We start from the raw sequence: 17,405 nt of genomic DNA, 5'->3' as shown, positions 1-17,405 counted from the left end.
CACACGTCCCAAACCCAAACGCGTTGGAGGATATGGTTAAGTATTTCCCCACCATAAACCTTCTCTGAATACGTAATAAATCGGCGCTGTAAACAAGACCCCGAGTGAGCTGGAAAGCTACAAATTTGAGGGAATAAACGGACGCTTGCGTCAATTTGCACCGAAGAGCTCTCGCAGGGGCGTGGTTTTGGCCAGGTCGACGCGTTGACGTCACTGGTCGGGGCTTTCCTCCATGACGTCACGCGGCGGAGGGGTGGAGAAGAGAGAGCTGCGGCTATCACACAACACTTGAACATCGTGCTCACTCACCACGGCGCACCGTTTTTTCAGCCCCCTTTCAGCTGACGAGAGACGGACTCGCTAAGCAGGAGGAGTCTGTCGGTCGTGGAGCTTTCTTTTTCTTTTTCTTTTTTACCGCGTTGGGAGCAGGCGACACGGCCAAAGGAGGAAGCCGCGTCGAGGGCGAAAAGCTGGTAGGTGAAGTCTCTCTTGTGTTGCTGTGGGAAGTGCAAGATGTAAAAGGGCATTTTTTTTTCCCCCTCGGGGGCGCAGCGTGAAATATCCCCGAGTCATGCGTCAGCGGGCGAGCCTCGCACGGCGGACACGTCTTAGCATAGCAAACAGGAGCAGGCAGGATGCTAAGAAGACTTCTCAGCGATTCGTGTCTCGACACGTCCTTACTGGAAAGGCAACAGCATTAGACGGCGCATAACCGCTGAGAGACACGATGACAAAGATGTGATGTGTTCTCTGTGGAGGCAAATCGTTCGAGTCCACACATTAGAGACATGTCCTCTGGGGAGACAACTCTGACCACTTTTACAGACACTCCATTGTCTGACATGATCTCTCTTTCTGGAGATGGACAACATCATTTAACGGCTAGAGACAGCATGTCCTCCCTGTGGAGATTTGTCTTCTATGTAGAGAGACAACTTGCCTACAGTGCGTGACGACAACATGACTCAAGATGACATGTCTTTAGAAAGACAACAAACTAACTGGGGACATGTCTTGAGTGTGCAGAGACAACATGAGCGGTGACAAGTCCTCTGTGTGTAGGGACTGGACTTGAGACAACAGCTGTCCTCATCGGAGGGACGCGTCCACAGCGTAAAGACTCCCAGTCATTAGTGTGATGAGAGAGCATGATTAGATACAAGATGTCCTCCTCTGTGTGGAGAGACAACATGCCTTGCGTGTGGTTCCATCCAGCTGGAGCCCTTCCCTCGTCACTTTCCCTTTCCAAGCTTTTCCAAGCGTGGTGCCACTCCCAAAATACTCTCCAGCCCTCTCATTCCTTCCCTGTTTGTGTTTTTCCAGGGAAGGAGACACAATACATAATTCACACATGAGACCAGCAGCACAGCTGGACGGGAGAGCGCGCGGCAGCAGACATTTTCGAGTTCAAAGACAGATGTGGTGGGCGTACGTTCAGCAGTCCTTTAAATCGAAATTGAAGCATGTTAAAAAGGCAGGATCACGCGGACAAAGATGGGCCTGTCAAAAAAGTATAAAACAAGAGAATGAAACAATATCATTTCATCTAGCAAAAGCCCACTAGCCTAACGCTAACATAGAATGCAAAATGCCATACATGGCTAAGTCAAAAGCGACAAAATCCGATCATCGGAATTTGATGAGCTTTGTTGACAGTTTCGCCCATCGCGCTAGTAGCGCCGCTACTTTCGAAGTTGTTCTTTGAAGTTGAACGCACATTGTTCGGACGTGTCTGCTCTCTCTCTCTCTCTGTTGTCGTTTGCTTCCTGACAAGTCGCCCCCCCCCCCCCCCGCGCCCCACCCCCGAAACATCCGAGCGGTGACCTCATGCAGAAGCGCTTTGGGTTCGCATGGGTCGCATTACACGCGGTAGAGGATAATTACACACTCGGTTGTCGGGCGCGTTCATTGTGCTGCCGTTTCCTCCTCAGTAACGCAAAAAACCTTGCAGCGCATTGGATCCGGCTGCACTTGGTTTACCGGCGTCTCGCTGTTTCGTTTCTGGGAAGATGAGAAAATGTCTCCAATGGGAAGCAGGCATCCGCCATCTCATTTGGGGCGTCAAAGTTTGACCATCATTTCCAGGATTCGCAGCGAAAAAGCGCTTGCGAGGGCCCGCTCGTCATTTTACTCCCCAAAATCCCCTCGCCGCTTCCCGAGAACGCGATTAATCAGCCTCGTCATGCTCGCCAGCTACTTGCCAAATTAGCTTTTTTTTTATTTTTTTATTTTGTATTTTTTTGCCTGCCCGAGGCCGCACTGATGTGAGACTGTCGTCAAGCAAAACAGCCAACAACACTGTTTTAATTTGCATGACATGAAACTAGTTTGCAAGTTCTGATCACCATCATTGTCATTTGGATATCGGAAAGACAAAAAGGCTCCAGACGCAACCCCTGGGGTACTCCGACCACTTCTTTAAGCGGGTGTTTGGACTATTTTCTTTCTTTTTTTTTTTTTTTTTTTTTTTTTTCAAAACCGAGTTATAGGTGTGTGTGTGTGTTGGGCTAGCGCCATTAGCTCGCCCCCACTCGCACACACACGCGCGCGCGCACACACACACACACAAGTGAAATTTTGAGGACTCTGCTTGCACCTTTACTGCATTCAGTGTGGGCGCTGCTTTTCTTGTAGGCATGCGGAATGTTGACGACGGCGAACAATATCCATCTACCAACTGACAATAACTTCAACGACTGAAAATGATCAAATCATTGATTGATTGTTGCTTAACGGCAGAGGGATGGGAGCAAAATGGAGCTGTTGCTTGGCTGATAGTTCGCGTCCAAAGATGTACATGACATCAAAAAAGATTGTTCACATCCCAAAATGAAAAGTGTTGCTTTTCGTCACGTTGATCAAAGAATTTCTTCAGATTTGATTAAATTCCTTCTTGAATCAATTTCCTCAGTGTCAGGGACCAGGCCCAAAAAATAAAACATCTTCCTTGTGTGTTTATAAAGATAAATCGCCTGTTCTCGACACTCTTTTATCTGGAATAAAAATAACTGCAAGGCAAATTGCAGAAAAGTTTTGAATTTGTGGTTTTATGGTGCTACCCTCTGCTTTTTTTTTTTTTCCTTTCCCAAAATCGTTTTTTTCTAATTGGTGAGAAAAAGACTATTAAATACAAAAAAAAAAAAAAAGGATTCCGCCATAAAACAGGTTTAATGGCTAATTTGTGTTTTTCCAGATTAGTCATGTTTCCTCTCGTGGAGGACATTCACACGTAACACTCAAACTTCTTCTGCGAAGAGAAACTTTTCCGGCTCGTTCCAGTTGTTTTTGGGGGGGGGGGGGAGGATGGAAAAGCAAGCTGGGACACTTGCCAGCACACGAGGTAGGGTAATGAATTTAGCCGAGCCGGAGACACGAGGACGGCGTCCAACTCTTGAGAATCCCGAGCGCTTTTCGGCGGAAGTCTTCTGACATCCGTTTGCGTGCTATTAGTGCTAACGCTAAAGCTCAAAACTTCCTCATATGGCGTCCTCAGTGTTGACGTGAAACTGACACCACGAAATAAAAGGCTCCCGATGGAACCAATCAGGGGCATTGAGTGATGTTGCGCCAACTTCCTGTCAGTGTCCCATTTTACCTTTGCGGGACGTGCAGAAAACAGCTGAATTATTCATCCAAACAGCCGGGCTGCTTCATCTTTGTGACCCACTTCGCGACCCTTCAGTCATGGAGCTGCCGTTCTCGACGCATCTTTATCCTCCGGTAAAAAAACGATCACGTCCGATTCCACTGTTTGGTAGGATACAATTTGGAAAACAGATTAATCAGCCGATTCAAAAAAAAAAAAAAAAAAATCGTCCCCAAAAATTGGCCAATTTTGGCTTTTTTTAAAAAGCGCTAACATCGGCCGGCAGATTAATCACTTGGGCCCTCGTCAATAGACGAACAAGCATTTGCACTTCCATTCACACCTATTGACAATTGGCAAATCGGCGTTGGATTTTTATTATTATCAATATGGTGCGAATGCGCGACATCTGGCCACTCTGATGCAATTGGATTGCAACCCCCGTCAGGCGGAATGGTATGAAAGTGCTGCTTTTGGTTTTGCTAAACCTGACATAGACCATTAGGTAAGGACGTTTTTGTGCGCGTGCGTGCGTGCGTGTGCGTTGAATAGAGCAGCCGTGGAGTGGGAGGACGAATGTGTGGAACAAAGTGTGTATGTGTGTGTGGTTGAATCTCATCCTGTTCAGACCCATCTGCCGCACACACACACACACACACACACAGTCACACACAGCTGCCATACGATGTATTAGCGATTGCCGCGCTTATTGAGTCACCTGTGCACATTTTGCACCACGTGAGCCTCCAGATTCCATCGAAACCGTTGCACCATTTTCCAGCCACTGTACTGGGAAATGATCCAATTTGACTTCATTGCTCAGAAAATGATTATTCTGGTTCGGAATTTGATTTTAAAAAATGTATTTATTTGTTTTTTTTTTTGCAGCCTGTCCTCCATTATTCGCTGACAATCTCAGCTATTGGCTGTTTTGTCTGCTGGCTCAAGCGATAAATTACTCTGGCGCCATCTGGTGGAATCTTGGTGTTTGTTCGTCTGCCTTTCCGATGTCCCGTTTTGTCGCGGGCTGACGTCATCCGTTTTGCGTGAAGTGCGTTGGTTTGCGCGCGCGCGCGTGATGTCACGTCAATTTGTGCGCGCGTGTTTTTTTTTGTTTGTTTTTTTTTCGGCTAGCATGCTAACTGCTACTTTTGCTGAGCCTCATGTGAATGTGAATTTTGGTAGTGTGGAATCATTTAAGCCAGCGAATACAGTCGTTGATGTGAGGCGGGCTCATGGTTGCGTTCATGTTTGGAAACGCTGATCGAAACAAGCGCTTGTTTGTTGTTAGTAGTCGTGCTAATAAAGTTCATTGAAAGTATGAAACCGACGCCACATGATGACTGGTTGCGAGATTTTTGCTTATTGCTCAAACACAGGCAGCGTATTCTTGTTAGGGGTTCGATGCAATCGGACGTTGGGACTTGAGACGTGTTGCGTCGTTTGTAGTGTGTGCGCGTGTGTGTGCGTGTCATACACACCTGTTGAATTTCAATGACAGCAGATTAAAGTGTAAAATACGTAGCGGCAGTTTGAGGCCCGTTATCTGTCGAGAGGACGCCCGCTGTGAGGTTTTGATCAGCCTGCCAAATGGAATCCAAAAGCGTCACGCACGCACCCAGAAACACACGCGCAAGTACAAACATTTGTTGGAATCAAAGTACAAATGGCGTCAGGTTGTTGTTTTTTCTTTTTTTTTAAATCACAGACGGCAGGCAGCTTGCGTTTGTATGTGTGTATTTCTGAGGCTTTATATCGGACTGCTCTTCTTTTTGTTATCCGGCGAACCCCGCAGTTTGACCTTGAAGCCGATGGGGTTGCTACGGTAACCACCAACAGCCGTATTGTTGTTGTCATTTTCGGTGTGTGTGTGTGTGTGTGTGTGTGTATACCGGCTGGGGGGCCAAACTTTTGCTTGTTTAAATTAATTCAGCATGTTATTTCTCCTACTTTTTGGGGACTATTTACTATAAATCAATTAACCCAAATAATTGAAAATAGCATCAAATGTATTTATAAAATAGTCATTTTTTTTCACTTTTAAAAATAGATCAATTAACCAATTTTGTAGAATGAATATTACATGTATATGTGGCCTTTTTATTTGACTAATATTTGTTATTCACAGTAAATCTGTGTGTGTGTATCGCTTCATTTTCCGTAAGTGTGCATACAAAAACCTTTATATGATCTATGTAACATGTTGTCTGACTTTATGTGTGTGTGTGAGTGTAGCTTTTACACGCATTTTTTTGTGTGCGTGCGTGTTTAAGTGCCAGAGTCACAGAGAGGGCCGCTGTTTGCCTCGCCGTGGCGAGCGTCGCCGTGGCAACAGCTCTGGCAGCGCCGCGTGAAGTGGAAGGAAGGAAGACGCTCGCTTCCCCACATGAATACTTGATTGGATGATGTCACCCGTTTAATTGAGGCTTTAATTGTGTGGATGCTGAAGAGCGCACAGTTTGTGATCCTGCACTGGAATTATTTATTTTTATAACACCGCCATTTTTTTTTCTTTTTTTTTTATGTCCTTCCACATTTCTCAACCGATTCCAGCCATCTTTCGTATTTCACAAGGTATTGCTGTGGCACTGTTGCGTTATTCCGTTGAACATTAAACGTCGAGTCCATTAAAATGTTTTACACATCAAAGTTTGATGAAAATCTTACATGGGCGTGCGCGTATGTTGTTTAACTTCCTGTTGTGGTTTTCCCCTCACACAGAGCGTGAGATGTGCGGCTAGCGGCCAGGAGGACCAAGGAACTCCTCTGCCCTCAACTTGTGGATTCTTAAATAATCAACAAGGGAGACAAAGATGTTCAAAGTGGGAGAAAAAGCCTTCCGTTGTCTTTTATTTTTGGTCCTGAAAGGAGGTCCCTTCCAATTCTCATCCCAGGACATGTCAAGATGTGCAAAGTCCTGAGTTGTGTGCTCTCCTGCTAAACGTTCCCAGAAGGAGCTCTTGTTTCTTCACAACCAACCGTGACCGCTCTGGGCTGAAAATGGGCTCGGAGAAGGACTCGGAGTCGCCGCACTCCTCACTGAGCGGCGTCCCCAACGCAAAGTGCCGGGCGGCCGGCAAGCGTCGGCGCCGCATCTCCTTCCAGAGCCTCTTCCACGGCAAGCGGGGCTCCCGGGCAGCCAAGGGCCCCAAAGGAGGGGCGGCCACCCCGCTTTCCCACCTGCCCGCCGCTCAGCAGCAGCTTCTACCGCCTACCGCCTTGAGCCCGGCCGCCCCGGTGCCGCCCGCCGCCGCCGCCGCCGTCCCCGAGGAGGCCGCCCCCGGCACCCCCCTCCAGGCGGCTCTCCTCCGGCCAGGCCTCCCTGGGCGGCGAGGCTCCGTCGGGGGACGGCGATTTCCTGGAGTGCCCCCTGTGCCTGGTGCGCCAGCCGGCCGAGCAGCTGCCCGAGCTGCTGGGCTGCAGCCACCGCTCGTGCCTGTGCTGCCTGCGCCAGTACCTGCGCATCGAGATCACCGAGAGCCGCGTCCAGCTCAGCTGCCCCGAGTGCGCCGAGCGCCTGGCGCCCCGGCAGGTGGCCGACATCTTGGACGACGCCGCCCTGCTGGACAAGTACGAGGAGTTCCTGCTGCGCCGATGCCTGGCCTCCGACCCCGACTGCCGGTGGTGCCCGGCGCCCGATTGCGGGTAAGGGACGCGCTCGACGCCACAGCGAACTGGGCCGGGCCGTTATGACCTAAAATGGTTAGCTGTGCTAGCGGGCCAGCTAGCTCGGAGCTAGGGCTGTGCAATGAATCGGAATTCAAATACGATTATTACACTCCACGATTACAAAATTGGCCTAATCGTAAAAATGATTATTAATACGCCTTTATTTCCAAGTGTTTGTTTGGACATGGAAATCAAACTTGAGTTTGTATACTTGAACCTTTAAAAAAAAAAAAATAACAGCTAATTTTATCTAATTTTGTTTGGTCCAAAAGTCTTTTTTTTTTTTTTTTTTGCATTGAAACATTTTCTTGTTTTGTACCCAAAAAATAAATGATCATTTGAATAATGATTTATTCAAATCAATTAAAAAAAAAAAATTCAATTATTACCAAAATAATCGCGATTAATATTTTTTTTCATAATTGAGCAGCCCTACTCGTAGGTGATGTGATGTTAGTGAGCACCTAAAATATTTCTCCTATAACCTTTACATCGATTCTCATTATATGATGCGAGTTTGTCAGACGCATACTGTAAAGTCCCGATGAGCACACAGGAAGTCGAGGAAATGACGGCACACTTTGTGGGCGGGAAATTCACATTGTTCCCGTCAGTCACCTTCCGCTTTCTGCCGTAATCTGGAATCGAGACGATTTCACACTGCCCTGTTGCTTCAGGTCAGCCTGGCTGGGCCTGATAAGGACACGGGTTGCAAAAGGGCTCACATGTTTGACTTAGTACTTCAAAAAAAAAAAAAAAAAAAAAAAGACTGAACGCTGTGTTGAGAAAGTTGTGTTTGGAGGTGTACAAGAAAGAGGGGGAGTCACGTTGCCTTTGGTGATGCTTACTGGAACAAGTGAGAGGCGATTGCTTCATCTTGAAAGGCGTGTGTGGATGTGTGACGACAGTGTGGGTGGGCAAATTATGGCCCGTGGGCCTCGGAAGGCCCTTTCCGGCATTATTATTTTATGATCAAAATAGATTCTTTGACACATTTATCATCGCCAAAACTCCCGTTTGAAAAGTAAGACCCTTGAGCATAAAAGTTTGCCCACCCTCGGACTCGAGTGTTGAGCACGGAGACTAAAGGTTACGTACATACACACGCACGCCGTCCTTTTCCTGATAAACGCCACAAACCAAGGCCTGTGTGTGCGTGCGCGCGTCAGCAGTATCACGGCGAGCCCGCCTGCTGGCCTCAATACTCTGAAGGACGGTGACGGCCGTGTCTGACGCCAGCGCTGACTCACCCCTCTCCAAAGCGCGCGTGCGCCGTCGTCTAATTCAAACGGCAGCCGCGCACCAGCTGGTGGCGCCTTTCTCCGTCACAGGAGCCCCTCGTAGGCCAAAACAAAAATGCAATTGCTCCCCGGCAGCTGAAACAACCCAAACAGTGACTCAGACACTTCCCGATGTTGTCGAAGGACTCCAGCGAAACAGTCTCCGGGGAAGTGGTTCTCCCCTCTTTGCTCATCGCCACCTGGCCGCCTCTCCAAGCAGGAGAAGGGGAGGAGAAGTGGCGGTTTCAGACACTTTCTGATTGGTCGATGAAAAATGTGGGGTAGAAAATGTATTAGCCCAATCTTGGACGTCACCAATTGTGGCCAAATGGGACAGGGACAGTGTCAAACTGAAATAACACAAATCCCAATGTCATGAAAGGAATGGGGGGAAAAAACAAAATATTCTTGTCATGCACATTACTGCCACCTACAGGATTGGAGTATCACCTGGCACGCCCTGATGTCAGACCGGCGTTTTGTTTTTAGCCTCGGTGGAGGTCTGCACACTACAGTCAACCAGTCAACCCAAACATATTTTTTTCAAGAATATGTTCCCAGCAGCCCCACTAGTTGAAACACAAACTTCTGATTATTTTTGAGTTTGTGGAATATATGTTAAGCAGCAAAATGCAGTCGTTTTTAGTCATCCCTGGGGGCGGCCATTTTGTCTTGTGTCGACTGAAAATGAAATCACAACTGCTCTCAACGACCAATCACGGCCGACCTGTTTTCTGAATCTGAGCCGTGGTTGGTCGTTGTGAGCAGTTGTGATGTCATTTTCAGTTGACAGAAGTAACAAAATGGCCGCCCCCAGAGATGGCTAAAAACGAGTGGATTAACACTTATTCCACAAACACAATAATTATCAGAATGCCGTGTTTCAACTCGTGGGCTTGCATAGAACATATTCTTGGAAAGAAAATGTGAGCGTTGACTTTACTTGTTTCCTTGTAGTGTTTATGTGGTGGTAAACTGGGAAAAGTCGTCGTTGTAACGGCACCCAAAATACATCGTAGGTGGAGGTAATAAGAGCGTCTGGAACATGCCGTATGCTAGCACATGCATCTCGCTGGATGTTCCCAGCTATAAAATGAAAAAAAAGTGTGTGTGTGTGTGTGTGTGTGGAAATGTGCGTGTTGGTTGGCCTATCAGGAATGAGCGTTGGGCCCTCTGCTACGGCTGTCAGTTGCCATGACGATCGTGGATGCGAAATAGAGGCAGCGTTGCCAAGGGTAACGGGACTTCATTGAACACATCGGCGCATTGTCATTGTTGTGTGTGTGTGTGTGTGTGTGTGTGTGTGTGTTCACACTTGAGCCGATAACGATGTGTGTGTGTGTGTGTGTGCGCTGCCTCCCGGTGTGAAATCCATCATTCTGTTGGTGTGCGGCATTCCCGTACACAACACTGACAACATTTCTGCTTTTATAAACATCCTCCGGGTCGCCTGTTGCACCAGGCTGTGCCTTCTTGTGCACTATGTCACATATTAATGGTGGAAAAAGTTTTGAGATGAATTATTGTGGTCTCTTTTTATATATATATATATTATTTTATTTTTTTTAAATATATATCAGTAAAAAGCTAGCATTTTGAACAGGGGTGTGCAGACGTTTTTCTATCCACTGCTCTTTTTGTATTTTGATGGTAGTGGTCTCCGTGTGTTTTTTTTTTTTTTTTCTCTCTCCAGGTTCGCCGTGATCGCCTCGGGCTGCGCCAGCTGCCCCAGGCTGGTGTGCCGGCGCGAGGGCTGCGGCGCCGAGTTCTGCTACCACTGCAAGCAGGCCTGGCACCCCAACCAGACCTGCGACTCGGCCCGCCAGCAGAGGGCGCAGTCGCTGCACACGCACAGCACCCACTCGCCGAGCTACACCCAGGAGCAGGGCCCAGGTCAGCGCCGACAATTTGAACTGGTGCTTCTCAAACACGGAAGCATTTTTAAAAAGTTAGCTGCATTGCCAAAGTCTTTTTTTTTTTTTTTAAACCTGTTTCAAACCTGAATGACAGATTTTTTTTTAATTGATATTGTGAGAGTAAGCTAAAAAATGACTTTAGCTCTTAAGCCAATACTATGCTGACTCCTTCATATTGACAGCGCATCTTAAAAGCGTTGAGATGGATTAGTTTGGGAGAAAAAACAAAACGAAAGAGGACAGTGAGGATGCCAGTCACCCGAAAGAGAGCGGGAGCATATACACAAACAACAAAAGCACACACGCACACCTTTGAGCTAAAAGGCCATCATGACCTTTAAAGGGCAGCAGGTGGGTTTCCAGCATCCTGATTTCAATCAAACACACTTTACATGCTAAGATAACCAACCATCTGGTTGCTGAAGCATCTTGCATGACCTCCTCCAAGGATCACTTGTTTTTAAGGATTATTTTTATTACATATGATTTATTTATTTATTTATTTATTTTTTCTTGATTCCGGATCAGATTGGAATTAAATTCAATCCCCATTTTTTGGCAATTTTTTTGGGCCACTGAAGGACACCGTACAATGTGTAAAACAACATAGAAGTAACTGCAAATACTGAATAAAAAAAAAAAATCACATCAAATAATTAATAAACATTGAATTATTCATTGAGATGGAACATGTTGAATTTGTTGTCGGGTTGAGATGGTGCATGCGGTTGACCGATTTGTCTCGCGTATGTGTGTGCGCGCTCTTAGCGGACGACATCAAGCCGTGCCCGCGCTGCGGCGCCTACATCATCAAGATGAACGACGGCAGCTGCAATCACATGACGTGCGCCGTGTGCGGCTGCGAGTTCTGCTGGCTGTGCATGAAGGAGATCTCGGACCTGCACTACCTCAGGTAGCCTCCGGCCCGCCGTCATCATCCGCGTCCCAAAGTGACGCGCTTCACATGCTAAGCTAACGTTGCTAAGGTCGCCCCGTCTTGCCTTACCTCAGCCAAGATGCTCATGTTGTTCTTTTGGATTTTTAAAATAATGATTGATCTTTTCTGGTCAAATGTTTCAGCAAACCATTTTTTTTTTTGTAACTAAAGTCTGCTAGCTTAATGCTAACATATAATACAAAGCATCATAGAGAGGCTAATGGAAATTAGCACATGCAATTTACCTTTGCATATAGAACAAAAAAAATTAAGATCCCCAGTGGTGTTATTAAGAAACATTTTGAGGCGCCACGTATATTGTACTTGTAATTTTTATTTGAACCGAAAAAACATGGTGCGATTGTCAAGGAAGAAGCTGCTAGCCGATCCAACTTTTCATCCATCGGTTCATATAAGAAAGTCTAAATAGATTTAGGTATTCAAGGGTTGACTGTATTTTTTTTTTTTTACACACACACACCTCCATCGTCATCCTTCTCCCTGCGCAGTCCGTCCGGCTGCACATTCTGGGGCAAGAAGCCGTGGAGCAGGAAGAAGAAAATTCTGTGGCAGCTGGGCACGCTCATCGGCGCCCCCGTTGGCATCACGCTCATCGCCGGCATCGCCATCCCCGCCATGGTCATCGGCATCCCCGTTTATGTGGGACGCAAGGTGAGAAGCGCGTACGGTAGACCTCACTAGAAGCGTCAAAAGTGGAAAATGGACACGTTGATAGGCGTCTCCAGAATGAGGCCCTCGTTCGTGCCCCAAAAATGAATAAATCCATCATTCGTTGGTCTTAAAAATGCCACTAATCCGATGAATTGAATTTGATTTGGGTAGTGAAACGTGTGTGTGCTCGACAGATCCACGCTCACTACGAACTGAAGAAGACGTCTCGCCACCGCCGCAACTTGGCCATCACGGGCGGCGTGGCCTTGTCCATCCTGACCGCGCCCGTCATCGCCGCCGTCAGCGTGGGTGAGAGACCGGCGGTTGGCGGGAAAACCCGAACGACGGAACACTTTGAAAGTCCAAAATTGAAAGCGCGAGCGCCGTCATGCACTCATCCTGCCGTCCCTCGTCAGGCATCGGCGTGCCCATCATGCTGGCGTACGTTTACGGCGTGGTGCCCATCTCGCTGTGCCGGGGAGGCGGCTGCGGCGTGAGCAGAGGGAAGGGCCGGGGAGTGCGCATCGACTTTGACGAGGACGACGGGCCCATCACAGGTAAGCGCCTTGACCCGAGCGAGCTCGATAACCGAGTAGGACATTGTATTTATGAGGCTTTTTTTTTTTTTAATTTTCTTCCTAATTCCAATGCTGATCTGTCTGTGATCTCGTCCGACTTCAGTGGCGGACGCGTGGCGAGCTCTCAAGTCGCCAAGCCTGGGCGAGAGCAGCCTGGACGGTGCGGTGAGCGGTCTGAGCACCACCTCCCCCAGCGAGGGCCTCTCGGTGGTGCCGGGGGCGGTCGGGGACACGCCCCACTTCAACACGCTGGCCGGCGGCGCCCTGGGCGCCCGCGCCGGCAAGTACAGCAGGTGAGAAGGACGGCGCGCAGAGGCTTGCGCGTGACGTGGGTCGGACTGACGCGCCAGGTGCTTTGTGTGCCGCCCCAGGCTGGAGGTGCAGGCGGGGGAGCTGGTCAAGGAGTCGGCCCAGAAGGAGACGGGGAGCTTGGGGGCGGGTAGCGACTGTGCCAGTACGCGCGGGATGGCCGGCTCCATCATCTCCTCCTACACGCTGCCTGACAGGTACGTCATTTTTTTTTTCCGATGCTGTTTGCGTCTTGAAACTAACTGCGCATGCCATTAATGCCGGTAAACATGGATTTAGTATTTTTCAACTGGTATTTTTCCCACTTTCCATCCTCACGTTGTACTGTAGCCTTTGTGACTTTGAGTGTGTATGGCTTTAATGGTGAGTGATGTGGGCGTAGGGTTAGCTTACTGTTACTTACTAGCCCGTTAGTCAGTGTGCGTGTTACAGGATACAGAGCGTCTTCCGTTTATCTTTGAAGCAGCCATTTTAGGATCATTTTGTCCAATGGATTTTGTCTGATTTGTGCGAAATTCGAAGCACAAAAACTAAACAGTGCGTGTGAGGAGCACGGCGGCAAATTTGATGATTTGCCATAAAGTGAAAAAACTGTCATAATTAGACTTTTTGAAATTTGGTCCTGTCCTACCATGATTGGACCCACAAAAAAGTGTAAAGAATCCATGCCTGAAAACGCACAGTAAGTCTGCCATTTTGGTTTGAAGCGGCCATTTTAGGCTCATTAAAACTAGTCATTTGACTTTTTGAAAATTCAGCCCCCTTAGCCAGTTTTTCCAAGCAAGGTGGAATTTACCAGGCATGTCTGCCACGGGCACGTCCACAAAAAAGTCTTAAAAAGCCCCGGCCGAAAAGACACAGGAAGTGTGCCATTTTGGTTTGACGCACGAGTCATCGGATGTCCGCCCCCGGTGTAGCTCCTCACTTTGTCTTCTCCTGTTGTGCTGGGCGTCGTCCTCAGGGAGTGCACCAACCTGGAAATCCAAGTGGACATCGAGACCAAACCCAGCCATCTCTGCCTGACCAGCGAGGAAGACCTGGCCCCGCCCGCCGCCTCGGCGAGCGCCTCGGGAGCGGAGGAGCCCCTGGACTGCAGCTCCAGACGGGGCGGCGCTCCGGGCCTGTCGCCGGGCGGCTCGGTGCGCGATGAGGAGGAGGGCCTCCGCGACGTCACGCTGGCGCAGCCCGAAAGCATCCGCAGCGACCTGGAGATGTCCGACACGCAGTCGGACGACATCGCCGAGCTGACGTCGGACGACTGCGACTCGCCCCGGCCCAAGGGACCGCCGCCCGCGCAGGCCGCCTCCTGCCGGGCCCTGAGCACTCCCACCGAAGGCCTTCACTGTCCCGCGGACGCCAACGTCGTCCTGTACGTGTGAGATGCCGGAAACTTTGGAAAGCCCTTTCAGCGTTTATTCCATCTCCTTGATATCCCGCTTGAAGTCGACTAGTACGCTCTTTGTCCTCGCTAGTAAGACAATTTGGCGCACGGAATAGCAAGCGTATCAAACGCTCAAATGTCTTTCCATAGACAGCAGCTCTCAGGAACGCACAACAAACATTCTGACTTCCCTTCATGTTTTGTTTTTTTTCTTTTCCCCCCCGTGTTTTCTTTCTTTTTTTTTTTTTTTGCTGCTTTTTGCCTCCTCCAGACGCCACCCTGGTGTCCGGCTGACAATCTCCTCATTGTCAGAGTTCTACCTCTGAGATTTATACGAGCGTGTTTACTCCCTGGTGCAAAATGCCTTGGCTACTACTTAGAAGAGGGGAAAAAAAAAACAACAACAAAAAAAACACAAGAGGTACACGTTTTACACACAAATGGGTGAAAGCTGGCGCACAGCCCCGGCCGGCGTGACTCGACGATTCTCACGCATGTAACGTGTGTGTGTGTGTGTGTGCGTGTGCGTGCGTGCGTGCGTGTGAAAGCAAGACTGTGGCATTATTTTCCTCCTCCCGCTCTATTCAACTTGTTGTTTGCTGTGTGCACGAGTGCGCATGAGCCCAACGTGGAAGGTTTACCAACCACGACGCACAGCCAATACACACACCAAAAAACATTTTTATAGATAACTGCCACACTGTTTAATGAGTCAGTAACATCGCGTGAGAAGAATTACACAAAAACCTTACAAACTTTTGTAAGTACAAGCAGACAATACAGCGCCGCCTTGAGATACATGTGGCCCGACTGCGAGTTTTTTGAGGTACGGGCCCCTTTTGTTTTGCGTTGACTTGCGAGTTAATTTCGGGGATACGAGTGCCGCATGGTGGCATTGAACTCATCGCACTTCACAACAACAGCAATTTGGAAACCAGTCAACAATTCCTTAAAAAAACAGCAGGATCAATCTGCTAGCCTAATGCTAACACATAATGGGAAATGCCATCGACAAACAGTGCATGAACGGATGTAGCCAGACTCACGGGCATATATATATATATTCTTTATCCTCCGCAAAAAAACGACTGCAATTACTGCAGTTTAGAGTCACAGTAGCTGTGAAACTCTTCTTCGTTTGTATCTGCATGACCGTATTATACTGCCCCCGGTGGCCATGTCACGCACACCAGAAGGAGACAGTGAATCAATTATGATGCACAAACAATGTAATTCTCTACATTTTATTTAATCATATTAATTAGGACCGCATCTAACTATTGCTTTAATAATTTATTGTTTTGTCAATTTATTAATGAATCAGATTTTAAAAAGATGATTTTAATTTTCACACCACTGAAAAACTGGTCATTATTTCATATTGACTGTGTTGAAAATTCACAAACATAAAATAATTATGATTCAGTTACTGGTTTGTTCCGTAAACATGTCAGAAAATGTTGATCATTCTTTTCCAAAGTAAAAGCAAATGTTATATTTTGATTCAACACAAACTGCTTTCGTGGAGGGCAACCGATATCAGAGAAAATTTACTGAGTAGAAGCTGAAATTCCGAGGATTTGGGCAATTTTAAGTGACTCAAAACAATTAATCAATCCCAAAAAATTGTGATTAATTTGATACTCGATTAGTTATTGATTAATTGTTTCACCAGAGGGTGCTGGAACTGGGCTTTTAAACAGATTTGCTGCTATTAATATCGTTAATATCATGACATGACGACGATATATTGTGGTAATTTTAATATCGCGATATTATGACACCCCTAATATTTCCATAAAGTAAAATACGAAAGAGTGCTAGTTTCCTTATTGAAAAACAATACAAATGTTTTGTTTTTGGTTTTTTTTTGGGGGGGGGGGGCTGGAACACATTCATGTCATTTCAGTGGGGATGGAGATACAGGTTACCGACTTGAACGTGTTTCTCAAGGAAGCACTGTATTAGTTTCTGTTCACAACCACAACAACAACAAATGATTTTGATGGACGTTTGCACACGCCAGAAGTTGTCACTGTGCGTTTTGTAAATGTGTGCGTGTATGTAAGTGCTTAGCAGATTGTCTTTTTTTATTTTGTTTTGAATGCGCACTTTTGCACTTTACCCAAACTTGTCTTTCTTTATTTTTTTGGGGCTAGTCATTATCATATTGATCATTATCATGCGGTTGCATTTAAAGGACACATATGTATTTACCCCCTCCCACGCACACAATTCGAAACTGTTCCTAGTTGTCTTATCACTGTTGTGACTTCCTTTGGTCCACAAAGCCCAAAGGTTAAAAAAAACACACACTTAGAACACGTTTCACAGAGTGTGGATGGAAAAAAGACCATAGACAAGAAAAACATTTTCACTCATGGAGTCAGCGCTTCATACACTTTACCGTGTGTATGTGGCACACGGGCATGTTGTTTTTCTATATGTCTCCTGAAGTTGCATACAACCAAACTCAAGCTCACACCAGGATGCCTTTTATGTTGGATGTGACTGACGTGTTAACCTCTAAAACATTTTTTCAAGCCATTTTATGATTCACTGATTTTTAAAAAATGCTTTCAATTGTGATTTTGGAGGTAAAACACCAGTCGTCGTCTCAATCATTCTCACTGGCCAGAATTGTTTCTATTTTGTGCTTGCCTATTAAGTAAAAACAAACAAAACAAAAAAAAACGCTTCCTTGAGTCTGCGTGGAATGTTCTTCATGTCCGAGTAGCTTCTTTTCGCCTTCAGCTGCTTGTTTCATTTGCTGCACTTTTCACTCGTTTTCTGCCTGCCTGAGACAAACCACTCGAATGTACCACGGGCCCGCACCTGTACCTGACTGACGAGCGTCGATTGGAAATATTTGGATGAAAACAATATAGATTTAGCAATATTTGAGTGTAACTAAACTGCTCGTGTACTTCCTGTTACTGTCAAAGTCTCACCCTGGCGTGAGGACGCAATTGCAGGACTGTGAATGACTTTTTTTGTGGGGAAAAATAAACACAATCTGATGTTTACCAAAGCATTGTCTCATTAATTATTGATTTTGATTTTAAACTCTATTTTGT

At 47.0% G+C, this 17,405-nt stretch overlaps 1 protein-coding gene across 1 annotated transcript; it reads left to right on the top strand.

Annotated features, from left to right (window-relative positions):
* Nucleotides 1-251: 251 nt before the first annotated feature.
* rnf19b (ring finger protein 19B) lies at nucleotides 252-17,359 on the top strand. The gene is given in 11 exon segments (XM_086015106.1): nucleotides 252-473; nucleotides 6,308-6,874; nucleotides 6,876-7,231; nucleotides 10,229-10,428; nucleotides 11,220-11,364; nucleotides 11,898-12,060; nucleotides 12,255-12,369; nucleotides 12,477-12,617; nucleotides 12,742-12,931; nucleotides 13,010-13,144; nucleotides 13,909-17,359. Coding segments are annotated over 10 exon segments (2,151 nt in total). The 5' UTR covers nucleotides 252-473; nucleotides 6,308-6,586; the 3' UTR covers nucleotides 14,327-17,359.
* The last annotated feature ends 46 nt before the right edge of the window (nucleotides 17,360-17,405 follow it).

This window comes from Filicampus tigris, chromosome 18, assembly GCF_054856515.1.
Source record: "Filicampus tigris isolate MCC_2025a chromosome 18, RoL_Ftig_1.0, whole genome shotgun sequence".
Classification (NCBI taxonomy): domain Eukaryota; kingdom Metazoa; phylum Chordata; class Actinopteri; order Syngnathiformes; family Syngnathidae; genus Filicampus; species Filicampus tigris.
The sequence above is the reverse complement of the archived record's forward strand: the minus strand, read 5'-3'. Positions and strand labels throughout refer to the sequence as shown.